At 42.5% G+C, this 18,980-nt stretch overlaps 1 protein-coding gene across 7 annotated transcripts in view; it reads left to right on the top strand.

Moving 5' to 3' along the window:
• Window positions 1–1,217: 1,217 nt before the first annotated feature.
• The window catches only part of AKAP9 (A-kinase anchoring protein 9), a 229,934-nt gene continuing 212,171 nt past the window's right edge, over window positions 1,218–18,980 (top strand). For 2 of the 7 annotated variants that reach the window (XM_090047077.1, XM_090047078.1), the window contains exon 1: window positions 8,010–8,983. In XM_090047077.1, coding sequence (XP_089903203.1) covers window positions 8,936–8,983 — 48 coding nt within the window. In that variant the 5' untranslated portion in view covers window positions 8,010–8,935. Of the gene's footprint in view, window positions 1,358–2,375; window positions 2,464–8,008; window positions 8,984–18,980 lie in introns of those variants that run through there. The other 5 variants (XM_090047082.1, XM_090047076.1, XM_090047075.1 and 2 more) reach the window with 5 other exon arrangements.

Here is an 18,980-nt window from a genome sequence, read left to right as displayed (position 1 = left end):
TAAGTTCAGTGGTGGCTATTGTTCAGTGGTGAACAATAGCTGATGCATATGCACAATAATGGGTCCATTCCCTTAACTAACCTACCTCTTTTCCTACCCATCCCTATATAGCTGTCTTGCACTGGCTTTGGGGAGCCTCTGCAATGATTCATAGGGTGTAGGAATGTGCACCTTCTTTGCAAATTCTGCATACACATACACACATTGCCTGATGCTGACCCATTCAGGTTTTGCTTCACTTGAGACCCACTGTACCTGAGGAGGTGGGGAAAAATTAGCCACTAAGTACCCAGGCCAAGCCTCAGGTTCTTAACTGGATTTACAAGTTCTTCTAGGACCAATAGAGCATGGCACGTCAAGCCTTATCCTTTAAATAAAGGTAATAATACAAAAATGCATGGATTTCAGTGTGATGTAATGCTTTAGGACTAATTCTCATTATGAAAATAATTAACTTCTACAAGATATTTTGGGACATCTTAAGACTTGAATAACACAGGCTTATTATACCTGCAAAATTCATTAGAAGAATCTCCATTCCAGGCACACATTGTTTTCCAGATTTCTCAGTTGTAGCATCCTTTCTGAGCCATGGAGTTCCTCTTTACACATTCAAATGTAGAGATTCTAATCTATTGTGGAATATAATCTGCAGATATCTGAAGGGAGGCAGTGGGAACTGGTCGGTACCTACTATGGTAAACTAATTTAATTCCCCAAACCTAACGGAAAACACATGGACATTGCCTTAAAGGTTATAAGATCTCTCATATTATTCATTTAAGTTTCATATTCTATTTAAAATTAATAATTACATACATACAAAAGATAGGAAGAGGAAAACTTGATTTTTTTTTCAAAAATTAAGTACGCACAACAAGAATAAATGAATAGTATTCTAAAAACTTAAAGGAAACTGGGACAGCTATGCATAACTCAGAGTAAAATATAAGTTTCCTGTAATATCTCTGAATGTGTCAAATGATTTCCTATAGAAATTGATCTTCTGTGCTTAGCTGAATTAGCAAATGTCAATCAGGTGCTCTAGAGTTAATTAATTAATTACCTGTATTCCTTTCAGGCTTGCTTATATTACCTTGCCTAATATATTATGCCTCCAGAATAAATTATTCATTTCACTAAACTTATTCAGCTGTAGACCTTACACCTCTTTTCAACTACAGTATTTCTAGTAAAGCAACAACCAGCTCATACCAACAATATTTGCCACTATTATTGAAGGATAAGGTATAATAATGAAATATGTCCAAAAAAAGATATGTGGAGCTTACAATCTGTCAAACTATAAGCTGCACAACTCCAGGATTCAGAATACAAAGACACTCCTCTTCAGGGGGTATGTATTATTGCAGTTTTACAAGAGGTCTGTGCTTCACTAATTGTATGATTTAATGATTCTTTTAACTTCTTTTAAGCTAAAGATAAACATGGTGGGTGTTCAGAAAATGTGAAAAGCATTTATTTTAAGTTCACACATGCACCTTTAAGGTTTGTGAATGAGTATACTTGTATACATGTACTGAATGAATGCATGCATAGAATGTGTGTGTGGAGGGGGCACATGTTCAGAGGCAGACTGCAACAGTCTATTAAAACGTTCAATAAAACCTATCTTGACTTACAAAACACTGTGACTATTTAATAACAATAATGAATAAAAAGAGTCATATGCAGGAAAGAGTAGTATTGTCCTTTTGTTGGATATAGCCTGTAAGAATGGTGTTAATTTACAACTAATGTAGAAGCATCAACACACTTTAGTAACTTTCCAAAAATTAGAATGTTATGTTTCCTTCCTTCCTGCCCAAATTGTTTTCATAGGCTTAGATCATTAATTGACTAAACAAAACATGTAAACGGATAAAAATAAAAATGTGGTTAGGAGACCTTGATCAACCACTATATTAATCACAAGCCACACTGTATTCTTTTAAGCAAACCTTGTCAACTTATTCAAGGGGGGTAGAATGTTCAGTTTTCTCTCTTCAAACTATCTCATGTCCTAGCCACTCAGCTTCCCTAGTAGACTTTAACAATCAAGCCTCTAGTTTTAATCCTGTCAGAAATTGTACTTCAATAAAAATTTGGAGGAAATGAGTATTTGCAGAAGAAATGTTTATTGTATTTAAATAAAATATTCTATGGTCAATAAGCCAAATTCTGCCCAAGATTTCAAAGGGCTTACACCTGTGTACACCAGGACTGAATTTGGCCTTATTAATCTATTTAGCAGTTATCTTATTAGGCTTCTGAAATAACAAACTTTACACATATGACTTAAAATGCTTCTCTACTGCAACCATGGTGACAGTAGCCCACAGCATTCTGGGATCAGTGCATACATCAGTGCAAAGTAATGCTCTGCTGAGCTGCAGAGCAGATAGTAAGGGACTGAAAGGGGTGCGGAAACAGAACTGGTGTAGCAGACTGGCAAGGAAGGAGGTAAGGTATTTGTCAAGTTAACCTCTCATTTTGTGTTTATGCTCATGTCAAAATGGAGGTCATTTTTATAGTTACTGCAACAATCCAATGCTGGGTGTCTATCCTACTCACTGAATTTCACAGTAAAACCTCCACTAGTTTTTCAACAAGAGCAGGCCTTGATCAAATAGTATTTTAGGGATAGTCAGTTTGCAAATATCTTATTTTTATATGATACAATTCACAATTTTGTTCAGTGTATTCTTTTCAGTGTAGGCTTTGTACAGCACATCTCAGTGTAACAATAGAAGGGTGGGACTGCATGCATCAGAGGCAGGGAGCTAGCATGCTGCTAACTCTGACTGATGCATTCATTTATGTGTACACTTACATTTTTCAGAGCAAACCTAAAATAGGAGAGTTGTCATATTGGATGGCAGGAAAATGTTTTGATTTGCAGGGGCGGGGGGCATAGTCTCAGTAGGTTCTGAAATGCTCATGTAGTTCATTTAGGATCTTTCTCCTTCAATATTTTATTTACTATACAACCCATGTACAGTTGGATTCACAAACTATAGCCTGGTATTAAGCTATCTGTCTCTCATAAGTCATCACAGTATTTGGCAGACAAGGTTCTTTGCATAAATCTGATATCTTATTAGACCAATGTAAATGGTTGGAAAACAATTATTAAGCAAGCTTTCGGGTTCAAAAACCCTTTGTCAGGCTAAGGAAGTTTCAGCAGTTGATGTGTGCTCTTCCTGGATGGAATAAAAAGTAAACAAAACCAGAGGCTGGTCTGGTATGCATAAAGACAGTCAGTGAAAATGTAGATTGAGGAGTCAATGGGTAAGACGTGGGCGGGGAGAGAGAGAAAGGGATGAATAGTGGAGAGTTACCTAGGGAATCAGATGTCAGGTAGGTTATAATGCATCATAAATCCAATGTCTATATTTAGTCCATGATTTTTAGTATCCAGGAGGTTGATGAAGTGGAGTTCATAGGCTCGTCTCTGGGAAGCGGTTTGTAAGTTTCCTGTGAGGATCAGGACTGAGAGGTTGGAGAGAGTGGTTTTCTTGTGAGAAATGTGCCCCCACAGGTCACTGGGTATTCCTGTCTTTGATAGATTTCCAGTGTCCATTCATTCTGGTGCACAGTTGTTGTTTGGTCTCTCCTATGTATTTTCCATCAGGGCATTTGGTGCATTGGATGAGGTGTATTACATTTCTGAACCCGAAAGTTTGCTTAATAATTGTTTTCCAACTATTTAAGTTGGTCTAATAAAAGATATCGGATTTACACAAAGAACCTTGTCTGCCTATGTCCTTAAACCAACATGGCTACAACCTACAACCCTGTACCACAGTATTTGGGTATTTAGCTTCAGGCATAAGTGACAAATGTATGTTTACTTCAGGGGTTAACAACCTATGGCCCCTGTGATTCATTCACGCAACTGAGCAAGAATATACTCCACAACTAATTTTTCACCTGAAGTCCTTTCAGACTCTGACTACAGCAGGCTGTAGCAGAGGTGAGATCATCCTATTTTCCTTTGGTTTCTAGCTGGCAAGTAAAACTTCATTTCCACTCTCTGGCATTCCATTTTTTTTAAGGTGTACCAGGAAAAGCTTCACAAACCAGCAACTAGAAGGCAGGCTGGAGGCAATGAGGAGGGAGAGATCAATTGTTAAGCGAAGTTGTGAGTGTCCTGATGTCCATAAGGAAAGAAATTAATGCTGTTGCTTGGCACAGAACCTCTTAAAGGATGGTCAGCTTTGATAGTCAAAGTTAGTTTAATGAAGTTTATAAGAACTGTTGCTTTGTTTTTAAAAGTAAATAAATGATTGAAGTGCTGATTTACATTTACTTATGTTGGTTGGGGAATCTTGGATCTATATTTTAAAATTTGTTTTTATGCTAAAAGTTTAAAGCAATGTACTCATATTTGTCTATGGCATGTGCTCAAGAAAGACTAGTAAATGAACCAGGATTATTAAATATTGATGAACTGAGCGTTGACCCTTAATCAAGCAGTGTCTTAAATTAGCCAGTACTGATCATCTTTCATCTGGGAATAAATATCTTTCTACAGATCAGACTTTAAGTGGCTAAATGGCAATTGAGTTGTAAACCTACAGGCCAGCTGACCTAGTGTGACGTTATATAAATTTCCATGCTATAATTAAAGCAAGAGATGCATTGTTCTATTCCTATAAAAATTGCAAAGGTATCCTTCCCATCCCCATACACATGCTGTATTAGTATTAACTTGCAAGATTTAGGAGGGGAAATTGAATGATTAAGTATTATTTCTTTAAAAGGGGAGCAACACACCTCTTATTATCCTAACCATGCACTTGGTTCAGATTGTAGACTTGGGTATCACAGTACCCTTCCTAGGGTGTCTAGAAGAGAAGCAGGCACTGCAGTTAAATAGCAGATGGAACAGGACAGTAAATAGCAGTGTAAAACAGGACACAATGGAAACTATAAGGTAGCTAACAAAAAAGAGGTATGTTAAGAACCTGATGAGTAGATGAACAGCATTGTTCAGGAGGGTCATTATCACCTGTGAAGTGAGATTATAATCCATTATTACCCATTTGATATTCACTAAAGTCACTGCCTATGTTAAGCCCCTGGTTCTTGGTGTCTAATTGTTCTCAGGCATGTCTTTTAAAAGTATTTTGTACCTTTCCATTAAGTACTGTACAAGAACTGTGAGATCAGACAGGGAATGATTATTCTTTAAAAATCTCTAGTGTCCTCTGTTCTCTATCTTTCTTTGGTGATCATTTGTTTGGTGCATGGCACTTTGGTCTGGTTTCATCCATGTAGTTTCTGTGACGGCATTTGGTGCACTGGATGAGAGAGGACCCTTGGATTTTGCTGGTTTTACTATGGGGAATATTGATTCTTTCTCAGTAGAAATGAGTTCAGAGGTCTTGGATGTAGTGTTGTGGCAGGGCTGGGTCCCATTAGGTGCCTGTTAATCAATAGGGAGTTTGCTTCTGATGAACTCAGAACCAATGTTCTCTGCTGCAGTGTGCTTACTGGGTAATGGCAGTTTTCATTTGGGCAAGATCAGTGTCGCATGTATTTTCCTCAGAGCAGATGTGTGTATCTGAAGGCCTGACTAGATTACAGCTTTTTGGTGTGTTTGGGATGACTGGTTTTGTGGATATAAATGTGGCAGTCCATGGGTTTTCTGTATACAGTGGATTGTAGGTTGCCATTCTGGGTGTAGAACACTAATATCAGCTTTCTAGATTTTGTGAAAGAGAATTTGACTGAAGAGTGGAAGTCCAATAAGTGAGTCCAGCTGTTCTGTCTAGATGATTAAAATGTCATGTATGTAACAAGAATGTAGTGCAGACTTTGTGGTGCAATTTTCTAAATTCCTCTTCCAGGTGGAATTTAATCAAATTGACATACTGTGCATACAATAGGTTGGGTTCATGTGCAACTCCATTGATATATGGCTGTAAAATTCCAACTGGGGAAAATGAGACCTATCATTTCTTAACAATCATTCATGGTATCATTTAATTATAGGACTTGGGGGTCCATAATTATCTTAATGCAATATTTAGTGATTGAGAAATTACTGTTACAGTGTAATGCATGTGTTTATGTATTAACAAAACCTGGCTGCTATTTCAATGGCCTTAAACTGTCTACCAAGGAGCAACATAATTTACATGGATGATATGACTTGCTCCTTCTTGGGGTTAGATCCAAAGCCCATTGAAGAAAGCCATTCAATTTTCTGCAGCTTTGAGTTGAAGGGTTTTTGTTTTTACTAATCCTAGAACATAATTTTAGGGACTGATCTAAAACTATGCTTTTATTTTTATGGGAAAAACTTCAACTTTTACTTACAAGAAAACATATTGAGATAATTTATTTGTTACCTTCCTTAACTAACTTTTTTCCAGCACAGCCAGTGAATAGATGCTAGAATTTGAGCTGCTAGCTAATTGTTACCTTCAGACAACACTTTATTTTCTTTACAGGCTAACTTGAAACATGATTCAATTTATGAACTTGTGTACCTGTGTAAAGGTAGCTGACTTGTGTATCTACATAAACCCAGAAACATACTATGCCTGTTTGGGATTAAAAACTGATTTCAAAGATTTATATAAAATTATTCATTCTTTTAAAATCATGAGATGACCATAAAAGTTTCTATTTACATGCACAGATTTGGTTTAGCTTGAATGTAAAACTTGGTTGAAAGACTTCTGGTAAGAGGCCTAGGAGTTTTCTTCCCAGTCCTGTTCCATAACACCTTGCAAAGTGTATTTCACTTAGCATTTGAGTACTGCTGGCTCTAGGCTTGACTTGAAAATTAAACAAATGTGCAAGCCCTCTTTCCACCCCCCATCCCAGTCCTGCAAATAAAATTCCAAGTAATTCAGAACTTCAGAAAAGGCTGAGTTCTGAAAATAAAATGTAGATAATATAAGATTTTCCTTTCACTTATGTGGTCCATTCATGTAGCTTCCACTAGCAAGGTCTAATGGCTCAAACATGAAGGTTGACAACCCATGACTTTTTTTTTTAATCTTATTTTTCTACTGGTATAATATTCTTGTCTGCATGGAGCAGACTAAAGTATTCCATTCTCTCTCCTTCTCCAGGGGAAGAAATTAGCGAAGCAGAAATAAGGCCCATAAATATCTTCACTATTATGTCATCTAATCCATTTACAGCAGATCTGGCTGAAAGATCTGGTTTCCAGTCTTCTTCTTTGAGTGTCAGCATTGTTGGAAATGTTTCAGTGCTAGAGTGAAGGTGGATATTAAAGCAACCAGACAAATAGGACCCAACCTCTTTTTCCTTCCCCCCCCCCCAACTACTATGTAGACAGGATGCCCTAGACTTCAGAGGAAACTGAACTGGGTCACAAACAATATTTATGTTTCATAGTAATTATCTATAGTATACTGAGATTTTAAACGAATGCTACTTTTTAGTAGAAAACACTGTGAACTGAAATATTATAATAAAAAAATAACACTTCTTGGGTGGAAGATGTAAGCAGGAAAAAAAACACCCCACCAAATAACCCAGCATAACTGAAATGGAATACATCAGTAGAGGTTATATTCTTAATCAACACATGGGTTGCATGCACCCAGCTATTTTAAAATAGTTACTTTAGTCAGCAGAAACTATTTCATTGATATGCATGTCAGCACCCCTATTCTTCAACAGAACAAAGGAAGGATGCAGAATCTAATCAGGTGCTACTGTGTGCAGCAATGGCTTTTTTTTTCTGAAGTGGTAACTGCCAGTTAAGACAGCATAGACAGCAGTTGACTGAATCAAAGTAATTTTATTTGATTACCACGGGATGCTTTATTTGAGATCTGCTGTTGCTAAAAACACCCCAGAATATAATTTGGGACATGGCCTGGCCATATAATTAATGTACACGTAACCTGTAGATATCCTGTTCCATGGGCATCACTTACAATTCTGGCTTCTATGGCCAGCAATATGTTTCCTGTTTCTTTTTGCCACTGGGGAGGAGGGAAGTGCATGTTAGGAGTGAGGTACCTTTAGTGTGTAGCATTTATTCAGTATTTGCAGCTTGAATGCTAAAAATGATAATTGGTTGGCTTTTCCATCAAGCCTGCTCCTTAACGGAGAGGGATACATTGTTCTCCATGCCTTTGAAAGCAACTAAAATCAAAAGCAAATGGGTCCGACTGCCAAGTTCAGTCAGTAAACATTCATTTGCTCTTTTTTAATCCTCAAATTTATAAAACAAACGCAACTCAAATATCAACTACAAGTCGGTACTGAATGCACAGTGCGGGCACAGGGATGCCGCCGGAGAGGCCAGGAACAAAGAAAAGAGCCGCGCGGAGGCAGGTAGGAGGCAGGGCTTCCTCGAGCCTGGGGACGGGGACGTGATGAGCTGCGAGCAGCCTTCGAGCACGTAAGCGGGGAGCTTTGTTCTCCGCGGCTCGTGAGAGGAAGGGGCAGAGGACATCAGCTCACTTGGCAGCAGGGACGCAGGCTGGATGTAAATGTTTCCGGGGGGGCGTCCTTCAGTAGGAACGGAGCGGGCCCGAGGCTCTGCCCAGGTCCAGCGCAGGCGGGGGGTGCCAGCCGTGCTGGGACAGGAGCAGGTGCGAGGGGGGGAGACCCGGCCCGGCCGCCTTCAGCCCCACCTCGGAGCATGAGGGCAGCCGCGCGCCCCTTCCCTCGGGCACAAAAAAGGCCCGGGGGGGCGAGGTTACACGCCCGCTCTCCTCCCGCCGAGGCGGGGCCGGGGCGCACCTGGCAGGGCTGGCCGGGGCGGGGCGGGGCGGGGCGGGGCAGCGCAGACGTCACTTTCCGCGGCCGCGGGTTACGTGGAGAGGAAGATGGCGGCGCCGGCGGAGGCGCAACGGTAGAAGCAGAGGAGAAGCGCGTGTGAGCGTGGCCGGTGCTGACCCCTCCCAGGTAACGCTGTGCTCTCCCCGCAGAGGCGATGGCGGACGAGGAGCGGCTGAAGAAGTTGGAGGCCGGGAAAGCCAAGGTAAGCGGCGGCGACGGGGGGAGGGGTCGGGGAGTTCCTCCGGCAGCACGAGCGCAGCTGGCGTGGGGCCCCGCTCTGTGTGTGTGTGTGTGAGCGCGCGCGCGGGGGGGGGGGACGCAGAACAGACCCGCCGGGCTGGGGGGGGGCGCGGCTGCCGTGACAGCTGGCGGCGGAAGGCGCATGCGCGGGCGGCACCACAGGTGGCAGCCTGGGGGTGGCGGGCTCATAGGCCGGCGGCGCGGGACAAGCGTGAGGCCTGGTGCCCGGGGGCGGGGACGTGCTCGCACCTCCTTCTGCAGCCAAAAAAAGCAAGATCTCAGAGCTGACACTTCCCAGAAGGCAGAGCAGGATGGCTATCACTAGCCCCTTTGTCAGCGCGGCAGCTCCATTTGGTCTCTGGATGCTGGCAGGGGCTGTGTCTTTCCTGCTGAGAGACTTTCCCTTTATTTAGATAAGGGGTGTCTAAGCTGCAGCCTGTGGAGCCATGTTGTTGGGCGCATAAGCCAAGAATTTGGGTGTGGAGCCAGTGGGGGCAGGGCTCGCCACTAAATTCCAGGGTCGGGATCGCCCCGGGGCCCTGTTCTGGGGCGGAGGGGTGAGCGACAGCTGCGTTAATCCCCACAGCTCCCTGAGTCAAGGGAGCCACAGGCGCTTGGCTTTCAAGAAGTTCCAGAGCTCCTGCATGAGAGAGACCAGGCAAGGTGGTGTCCAGTGCGGTCGTGCTTGCATGAATGCCTTAGAGATGGACTGTAAATGTTCTCAATACTCTTGGTTGGTTGCTGTTGTTTATGTCTGTTTCAAAAGGAGTAAGTGGGCAGGGGCCTGTTCTGTGCAAAACTGGACACTTGCAAAAGGTCCTTCTCCCTGGAGGATCTAATGCTGTGTCTCTGGACAAGGCTATGCCATGTAGACATCAAATCTAGCTCAAAATAAGCTGGTTCACGTACTAAAACTAATATAGGGCATTTATACGCATGCTCTCGGAGGCACTTTAAGTAGAGTGGCTCCAAGAGCTGCTCTTATTAAAGCACCTGAGCATCTCATGTATCAGTGTCCCCATGCTGAAAAATGGCAGTAGGGGTGCTTTAACTGAAGTTCATTTGAGGAGCTTTAATTAACAAGCCCTCACTGCCATTTTTCAGTGTGAGGACGCTGATATACAAGATGAGGGAGTCTGCTGAAGCACAGTAATTATCACACTCTGACATGCTGTAATTACAGTGCATTGGAACACCTTTGCTGCATGTGTACAAGCACCTGTAGGTGCAATTGTGTGCTTCCCAGGCTAAGTTAACCTGGCTGTGGAGCATGGCATTGCATCCTGTGTGCAGACAACTAAGTATTGGGATCTAAACAAACAAGTAAACAGAAGCTGTCAAGAGATTGGCCAAAAGAAGAGGATAATGGCACTTCTGTATTTGTATGTATTTTTTTTTGTTTAGTTCCTTCTTTATTTATATAATTAAATAGTAGTAGGTTTGTTTTAGTTTGATATGACTACATGAGGAAGGGATTTTAGATATGTAAGTAATAGTGTTTTGGTTACCTAGTGGCTTTGTTAGAGTACAGACTCATTTATTTGTGGAAAAACTCTTTGGAGCATGGGGCAATTTTCTCAATGAGAAATTAATTATATTCCAACTTGTTAGTGGTTATTATAAACAATGGTGAATAAAAAACAAACTTAAGTAAGTTACAGTAAAGTTAGGTGGCAAATATGAGTAACCTGTACAAACTTAATGTTCTGTATTTCCAAAAGTTCTGTGCAAGAATCCCACAAATGACAATGACAATAGTCAGCAGTTTATTGAGATACTGTATTTAGGAATGTGCTTTAGTTTTTTTGTAAACAGTTAAAACTGCCACTTAATAGAAAACTTTTGTTGCTTAAAACCTATGGGAGTGAATTTGTTCTCTAAATAGAACCAGTGGACATTTTTATTGTTCATGCTGAACATGTTTGTAAGCTAATGTTAATAGGCGTCAAAAAGATCTTTGCACAGCAGTGTCAACAATCCTTGTTCCTTATGAAAAGTGCTGTATACACAGCTGGAGGAGGTGAGGGGGAACTAGCAATCTTTAACTGGTGATAGACTGCTATTTTGCTAAGTGGGAGACAGCGTTTATCATTTTACTATTTCTGCTTCCTTGGAAGTTTCTTCTGCATACACTGACTTCCCCACCTCAGTTAACAGTAGAAACTTAAAGTGCAACAAGTGTAACTATATATTACGTGACTTCTTTACCAACGTCATGGACCAGCTTAACAAGCTCTTGTATTTGATAGATCCCAACACCTGATCCGGTGCTCCCTCAAGAAAAGTCACCTGCTTTGGTGTTTGCTACTCTGTTACAACACCCTTGGTATACTCCATACATCATAATTTTGGAAGAAGCATGGTGAGGTCCTCAAATGCTAGGTTTATTGGGGCTTTGTTCATGGTTAATTTCCAGCAGTTCCATTTGTTAGGGCTGCCAGAAAAGAAAGAGCAAAACCTTGCCTTGGTACCATCTTAAGGCATGGGTTCCCAATATGAAAGAGACCCAATATGCACCAGCCAGTGCTGAAACAAGGCATGTGCAACTTGTGCCTGCATGCATGTCTTAAATGTTCAAACTTCAAAATGGAGAGAACCTAAGTGGAAAAGCACAAACGCACCAAAATTCAAATACATGATTATGATAAATTACAAATGTGCTTGGATTCATGCTTTTACTTAAGCTCAATCACCACAATATCTGTTGTAATTAAATGTGTAGAGCACCCAAACAACACCTATACCTAGCAATTTATTTACAAAAGAGGTTTTTAAGAAATACTGTACAAAACAATCACAAAGAAAGGTCCACATGTATAGTTTAGCATGCTGTTTGGGTCTAGTTCCTTAGTTTTCCCCAAAGTTACTTTCTCCTGGAAGATGATAATTTTCAGACTTTGGCAGTACAGATGGCTCTCGATTTCTGATTCTGGCATCCAGGGTATGCTTCCCAGCAGTTTCACTGAATTTTGTGAGCTGTTAACTTCTGCCAACAATGGACAGGAAAGTCTTCCAGTATATCTGGGGAGTGTTTGTGACACTGAACTAATGCTGGCACAGGTTCTGGGGACACTGATTAAACTACTCCTTTTCCTTGTGCTTGCTGTGCTTGTTACAGTAACTAGTTTTCAGCTGTAGTCTGTACTTTTTTTCTTCCTTTGAGCACCTCTTCCTTTCTGAAGCCGGTTCCTTGCCTGGCCTTAAATGGAACTCTTCTCCAAAGTCTAATTCTTTTAAGCTCTGTTTCTGGTTGCTGCTTAGCTGTTGGCTCATAAGCCAATTGCTTACATATGTTCTGTTTTTTCTCCACTCATGTTCTGATAGTCATGTCTCAAGGATTTTTCTTCCCCCCTGTTGGTGACTGAGTCGCATTGTATCATCCATTAACTAGATGTTATGAATCCCTGTCCCTTCCCCAATGATTCCGAACAAATCCTTTAATTAAAGTCCTTGTTTCAAAGAGTGTGTCGCACAGAAATTGGGGAGAAGACTTTGAACAACTTTTGTTAACGTGGAAGTTTTGTTTTCAAACGTGTGAAAGGTGCTCACTATATTGGGTGGATGCTGCTTCAGTATTTGTTTGTATCTAAATCAAAATAAATGTACGAGCCTGTGTTATGAATTGTTAACTGTATGGATTCACTATAGTATAGTCAAAGTAATTGTAATAAACTTCTGATGTAAACAAGTTTTAGGAAGGAAAATTCTAATGCTATTAAAATACTGGTTTGCAGAGAAACTTAATCCTTAAATTCAAGATAAAACATTCAATTGTCTTGTGGTTTTTGATGTCAGCAAACCTCTTGGTGAAATTATATCCTTCTGCACAGAGAGGATGCATAGTAGCCAGTGGCTAATGCATAAAATGATGATGGTAATCACCAAAGACAAAACTTTGTAAGGCCAGCAGCTCCCTTCTATAGCTTGGGATGCTGATGAGAGGGCTGCATTTTTTTTTTTTTTCCTGCTGAGAGACTTTCCCTTTATTTAGACTAGGGGTGTCAAAGATGCGGCCTGTGGAACCATGTTATTAGGCACACCAGGCTCCTGGAGAGAGGGACTAAGGATTTGGGTATGGAGCCAGCAGGGGCAGGGCCTGCCACTATTCTGTAGAGTGGATCCTCACTGGGGCCACTTTTGGTGGAGGGGTGAGCGATGGCTGCATTAGCTCACTTGGCTCAGGGAGCTGCAGGGGTTAAACACTCCTGGTTGTTTTTTTTTCCTTCACTACACTGCAGCATTAACACAACTTTCAAATCCTTCTAGTTCTGTCTGGGTATGAGCTAAAACAGGGCTGTCCAGTTTGAGTGGCTGGGGACTGCATGCCACACCAGGGGATGCATTAGTGTGGGCCACATGCTTCCTGGATTTGCTGCCTCATGGGTTGTCCCCTCCCTGCCCAGCTCTTCCAGCACTCTGAGCTGTGCCCTACTGCCTTGTGGGGCAGGATATGAAAGCCAGAGGAGGGAAGAAAAGCAAGGAATCCTTTACTCAGTGCTTCCCAAACTCTTGCTACCCAGTGCCCTTTCTTCTAGCTTAAAAGTGGTCACATTAACACCCACAACCCAACACCCCCTTGTGGTATTCAGTGTTAACAAACTTCCCAGTGAAATTATATCCTTCTGCACAGAGAGGATGCAGTGTTATCATTGCTCCCCCACAGCCACATTTCCAGAGCCATGGGAAGCCCTGTGGGCCAGATGATGTGGTTCTGTGGGCTGGATCTGATGTTCATAAAGTTTTTTTCATGGCATGCCTCCAGCACTCTTGCAGCACACTGGTGTGCCACAGTATACCCTTTAGCAATCGCTTCCCTAGCTGCTGCTGCAGTGGGAGCAGTGTGAAGAGTGGTGGCTGGTTGGGAGCCTGGGGGCTGCAGATTTAACCCCTGAAGGCTACATGTAGCCTTCCAGGCCACCAGATGCACATCCCCAAGTTAAAATAATGTTTCTTCTATGCCAGGTTGCTTAGAGACCTTTTTTACCTTCTTCCAAATGTAACCTTTGAAATTGGTAATTGTGTAACTCTCTAAATCAAAATTATTTGCATGGTGATAGACCTCAGTGATACAAAGTCATTGAAATTTACTGCAACATCTATTTCAGTCTTTGACAACTGAATAGAAGAATATAATAAAAGCTGGGGAAGAAAATATTCTATTATTTTAATCTGATTCTAATATATTCTATTTATTTTATTTTTTCCAGAATACAAGTAATGAATTTTACAATAGCCTGGTTCATAATGTTCATAAAATTGTAGATTCCTATAAATCAGGGGTGGGCAATTATTTTGGGTGGAGAGCCACTTGACCAAGTTTTGGCAAACTGCTGCAGGCCGCAAGAGTAGCCCTACCCCTTGACATGTGCCCCACCCCATCTGGGGACTAGAAGTTCTGCCCCCTAACCCCTGACCTTTCCCACCAGAAGTCAGTCTCCTTGTCCCCCAGAAGTACTTCTTTCAGCAAGGGGGTTTGCCTTCTTAGAACCAGAAGAATACCAGATTTATAATCTTAAAAATCAAACACCCACAACATTTATTAATTTGATTTCAGAAAATATTTTTGTCCTGATTTTACGTGTGTTTGTGTAGTGTACGAGAGGTGATTGTATAATAGCTTGAAACTAAGTCTTCCTCTTGCATATTGTGTGGGGGGGGTGAGGGGTATGGGTGGGTATAGATTTGTGGGGGGCTGTGGGTGGGTATGTGGGATGGGGGAGTGTGGGTGGATATGGGGTTTGTGGGGTGCTGAGAGTGTGCAGAAGGGTGCCTGGGGAGGGCTGTGATATGTGTGGAGGGGGAGGATTTGCCCTCCGAGCCCCTGCTAGCACTCCTCCAAGCCTGGGCTCCATGTTCCTGGCCCTGGTGCAGGCCCTGTGTTCCCACTCGCCACCACTTCACCTTCCAGTTTGCCACCTCTGCCCTTCTGCTGCTGCTTCCCTGTTTTGCACACCCCACTCCATCCTACCACTTGCTGCTCCAGCACCATGTCCCAGCTGCACAGCTGAGACCACAGGATGCAGCAGGAGCCAGCCTGGCCTGGCTGGCACTGCACAGAGCCTGCTGAGAATTTCAGGGGCCAGGCTGGCTCCTCGTGAGTCCTGTGGCCTGGCACTGGAGCCAGGAACCATGTGGTGTTGAAACAGTGGGTGGGGGGTAGGGAGGAACAGTGGCAAGCAGGAGATCGGGGAATTGGCAGTGGCAGGCGCGTAGGCAGAAGTTCCTTTATTATAGTGTTTTAGCTTTGAATGTGGTGCAACTCAGCAATGGTTCTGTGGGTTGCTTGCCAGGATTTGGTAACTTCTGTAGTGTTAGTTCATTTTGTTTCCATTTTCTTGTGACTGCTAGTAATCTCTTCATTGTAAAGATGTTGGCCAGCTCTTGGAGCATATAAAAACAGACTGCCTATAATAACTACTGCTATTCCTGCAGCCAAGATGACCCTTAAAGACTGTAGGTAGTAACAAGACTGGAGCTGCTGGTAGGCCTGTGCGAAGCAGCTAGTATTCACTTCAGATTCAGCCGACTTGAGGGACAGTGATTCGAGTTGGAGAATCGATTTGGCTGAATCTGATTCGGAGGATTCAACTGCGGCAGAATCAGCCAAATCTCCGAACTGAACAGGCCCCATCCCCCACCCATTGTCCCAGCCTCAGCATCCTGGCACTTCAAAAACAAACCAAAAAAAAATCAGTTGGCTCCTGCCAGGGGGGATCCCCACTGCCCTGCTCTGCATGGGGGTGCTCTGCCATGAGCCCCCAGAGACCCCAACATCCACTGCAGCAGCCAGTGAGTGAGGGGCTCTTAATTTTTTTAAGTACCGGGATGCTGGGACCAGACAGGGCAGCTATTGATGGGGTTGCTGGGAGAGTGGGCAAGGGTTGGGGGGTGCTCAGGGGACCTGGGGAAGCAGGTGGGGGTCCCTTCATGGTCCCATCTCCCCTCCCCCAGCCGCCCCCTTGCCCCCTACTTACTGGTACGGAGCCCAGGTCCAGCTCCCTGCGGTGGCGAGCAGGGAGTCTCCAAATCTCCATATCTTCTCCGACTCTATTCAGAAGCTTCAAATCTATTTGGACCTTTTTAATTGGTCTCCCTAGTTGATTTGCCGATTTGGCTGCTAAATCGGGCTGAATCTCCTCCAAATCGAATTAGCAGCTGAGGCTTTCTTTGCATAGCCTTAGCTGCTAGCAAGTGTGGAACCACAAACTACTGACTACCTAAAGTTGTAAATGGAGCAGGATAATCTAGACAAGCAGGGAGCTAAGCAGTAATCCTAAAGGAAGAATGGGGGAGGAGAGGAGAGGATGACACCTATTTCATATGTAGAAGTGGAGGCAGATTAATGGCAAAGAGAGCGGCATAGATATATTAGAAGGAATAGCAGAATTGATTGTGCTGGCAGATTAAACTGAGAAACTGGGATGGCTGTTATAGCTTGAACTAAATTGCTCAGGCTTTTTAGGCAGGACTTCTTTAGCAGTGAAGTCTTGTGTGCATCAGGCATGTGGGGTCTGTGGGAATTTGGATATTTAATTGCACACTTGTATATAAAATGTATACATTTTGTATATACCTTTTGAGAAATAAATTCCTTTAGCAATTTCTGTCACTTTGTCATTGGCATTGTAAGGGCAGTTCTCAAATTTCATTATCTTCCTGGATTTCTGAGGTACTGGTATGTCTTCAATTTCATAGTTTAATATTACTTTACCTATTCAGGCTAACTGGGCAGTCACGAAGAATGAATCCATGGTTTGTCATTTGTCATGCATTTTGTATGATGTCATTTGCATTGGCTTCAAGGTATTCGCTCTCTTCCTCTTGGACTCTAAAGTAGTTTTCATTCTTTTTTCGAGTAATGCAACTTTTGCTTTCTGGTAGCCTCGGTTCTCAAATCATTAAAGAGCCCTCTTGAAATGACGTTCTTAATCAGCAATCATCTCTGGTGTCTTCTGGTTAAACACTGAGCTCTACTGTTTGCTGGCTTCACGTGAAGCTGTCAATCTCATCACAAGAAGGAAAATGAAAACTACAGAAAAAAATCCTAACGTGGTAGACTTATATACTTAAATACAGTGCTATCTCCTGCTAAATTAATTTTATAGGAGTGGTGGGGGGAGAGTTTTAATTTAAATAAATAAAACACACTTGGTTTTTGTGTCATAAAGACTCTTACTTGCCCTTTCTTACACTCCCTTCTGATGGGACAGTGGAGTACTGTTACATGTACCAAAACATTTAATAAATTTTATTCAATAACAGTCTCCTGGCAATTGATTTATTTGCCTTGTATTTTAGGAAACTGGGAGAGAGGCTGCCCGTTGGAAAGTCTGCAGCTTTTAGCTTCTATTTTGTATGTCAGAATAAATTATGAGTTGTCTGTTGTGGCTTGAAGAATTTTTATAAATTCTAGATGGCTTAACTCCTAACCCATATAAGCAATGATAGAAAAAGATGAATTGATTTCCACCCCACCCCAGTCAAAATAAAATATTGATGTTAGACAGTTGAGAGAAGCACCTCTTTTTTGCAGGGTCCATTTTGTTTTTTTGTTTTTTCCTGTCAAGTTAAGTAGCAGCATATGAAGAATTCTCCAGATGAATGCAAGACGCCCATAGCATTTTAGATTCTTATTTTGAAAGAAAATGGAGGGTTATCCAATGTGATATTACTTCTGCACAGCCCTGCATCTATTTGGTGGCCATGTATTTGCACAAAATTCTGTCTTTGCTGTAGAATTGTGCTCAATGGTCCTAATTTTATCCAGCAAAAACATTTCCAGCCTTTGGAACTGCAAAGATAACTTAAAAAATGAAAGCTGGGTTGCCAACATGTTAAGCATTTAGATACTTCTTGTGTAAAAATATGCACCAATTCCTGAATCTGTAAATATTCCTCAGAGCTTGTGGCAAACCAGTAGGGCCAGAAGTGTATGTTGACTCTCTAGTTGATCTGGAGCTTAATTACATGCGCCATTCACTAGATCTTGTCTACATGTGCCATTATGGCACATGAATAAACTATGGAGCTTATTGTTCCACAGCTTATTGCTAGTTCTGCGCACCTGGACCACAGTATGTTGAGCTGGGTCAGAGCAGCCTGTTCTGGCAGGGGACCCAGAGAAGAAGCGGGGTGGAAGGGGTCAGGCTATCAGCTTGCGGCTGTTCTGACCAGACTCTGTGCTGCAGGGGGACTGCCTGGGGCGTGAGGATGCTTTACTATGAGGCTAGCCACCAGGCACCCCTGCACTGAAGCACTCTTGTGCCCAGCCAGCCAGTCAGCTCAGCATCTACACATGTACTGCTGCACACGAGAAGTAGTTACAATTTATTTACAAGCATTACCCTTCCTGTGGAGTTATTAGTTTCCTGTGCCCTAACAGGGGCACACGTGTAGATGCTGAGATGTTTACTGTGCAGTTAGTCAACTATGAAGTAAATGTCTCATGTAGACATGCCCACAGTATAGCAAATAAGGTGAGCTTGAAAGATGAGCCATTTGAAGTCCTTCTCAGACAGGTTAACTAAATGACAACATAGGAGTTGAGGCATGGGCATAGAGCCTTGTACAAAATCCCATGTTCAAAGCAATAACTGAGTAGCCTTGCTGTCTGCAAACAGCATAGAAAAGATTCCATGAATAGTCTGTCAATGAGTATTTTTCAATTGAATTGGCTATTGGGGCTATGTGAAGCTTCAGTAACTGATTCAGTTTTTTTGGCGGCTGAATCTCAGAATCTGAATCAAATTAGGAGACCCATTAATCTCTCCAAATCAGATTGGAAGCCTCCAGAGAGATTCAGAGATTTGGCCGTAGACTGTACAGGCAATCACTAGGCAGTGCTGGCGGGAGCAGCCAGATGAGCCCTGGCTTGAGCTGGCAACCTTGAGGGAAGCTGTGGCTCCCCTAACTGCCACCCTGCTGGGGCAAGGCAGGCAGTGCTGGTAGCCCTGGGGGGG

This window comes from Crocodylus siamensis, chromosome 5 (genome assembly GCF_052110815.1).
Source record: "Crocodylus siamensis isolate JL-2025a chromosome 5, ASM5211081v1, whole genome shotgun sequence".
Classification (NCBI taxonomy): Eukaryota; Metazoa; Chordata; order Crocodylia; family Crocodylidae; genus Crocodylus; species Crocodylus siamensis.
The sequence above is the reverse complement of the archived record's forward strand: the minus strand, read 5'-3'. Positions and strand labels throughout refer to the sequence as shown.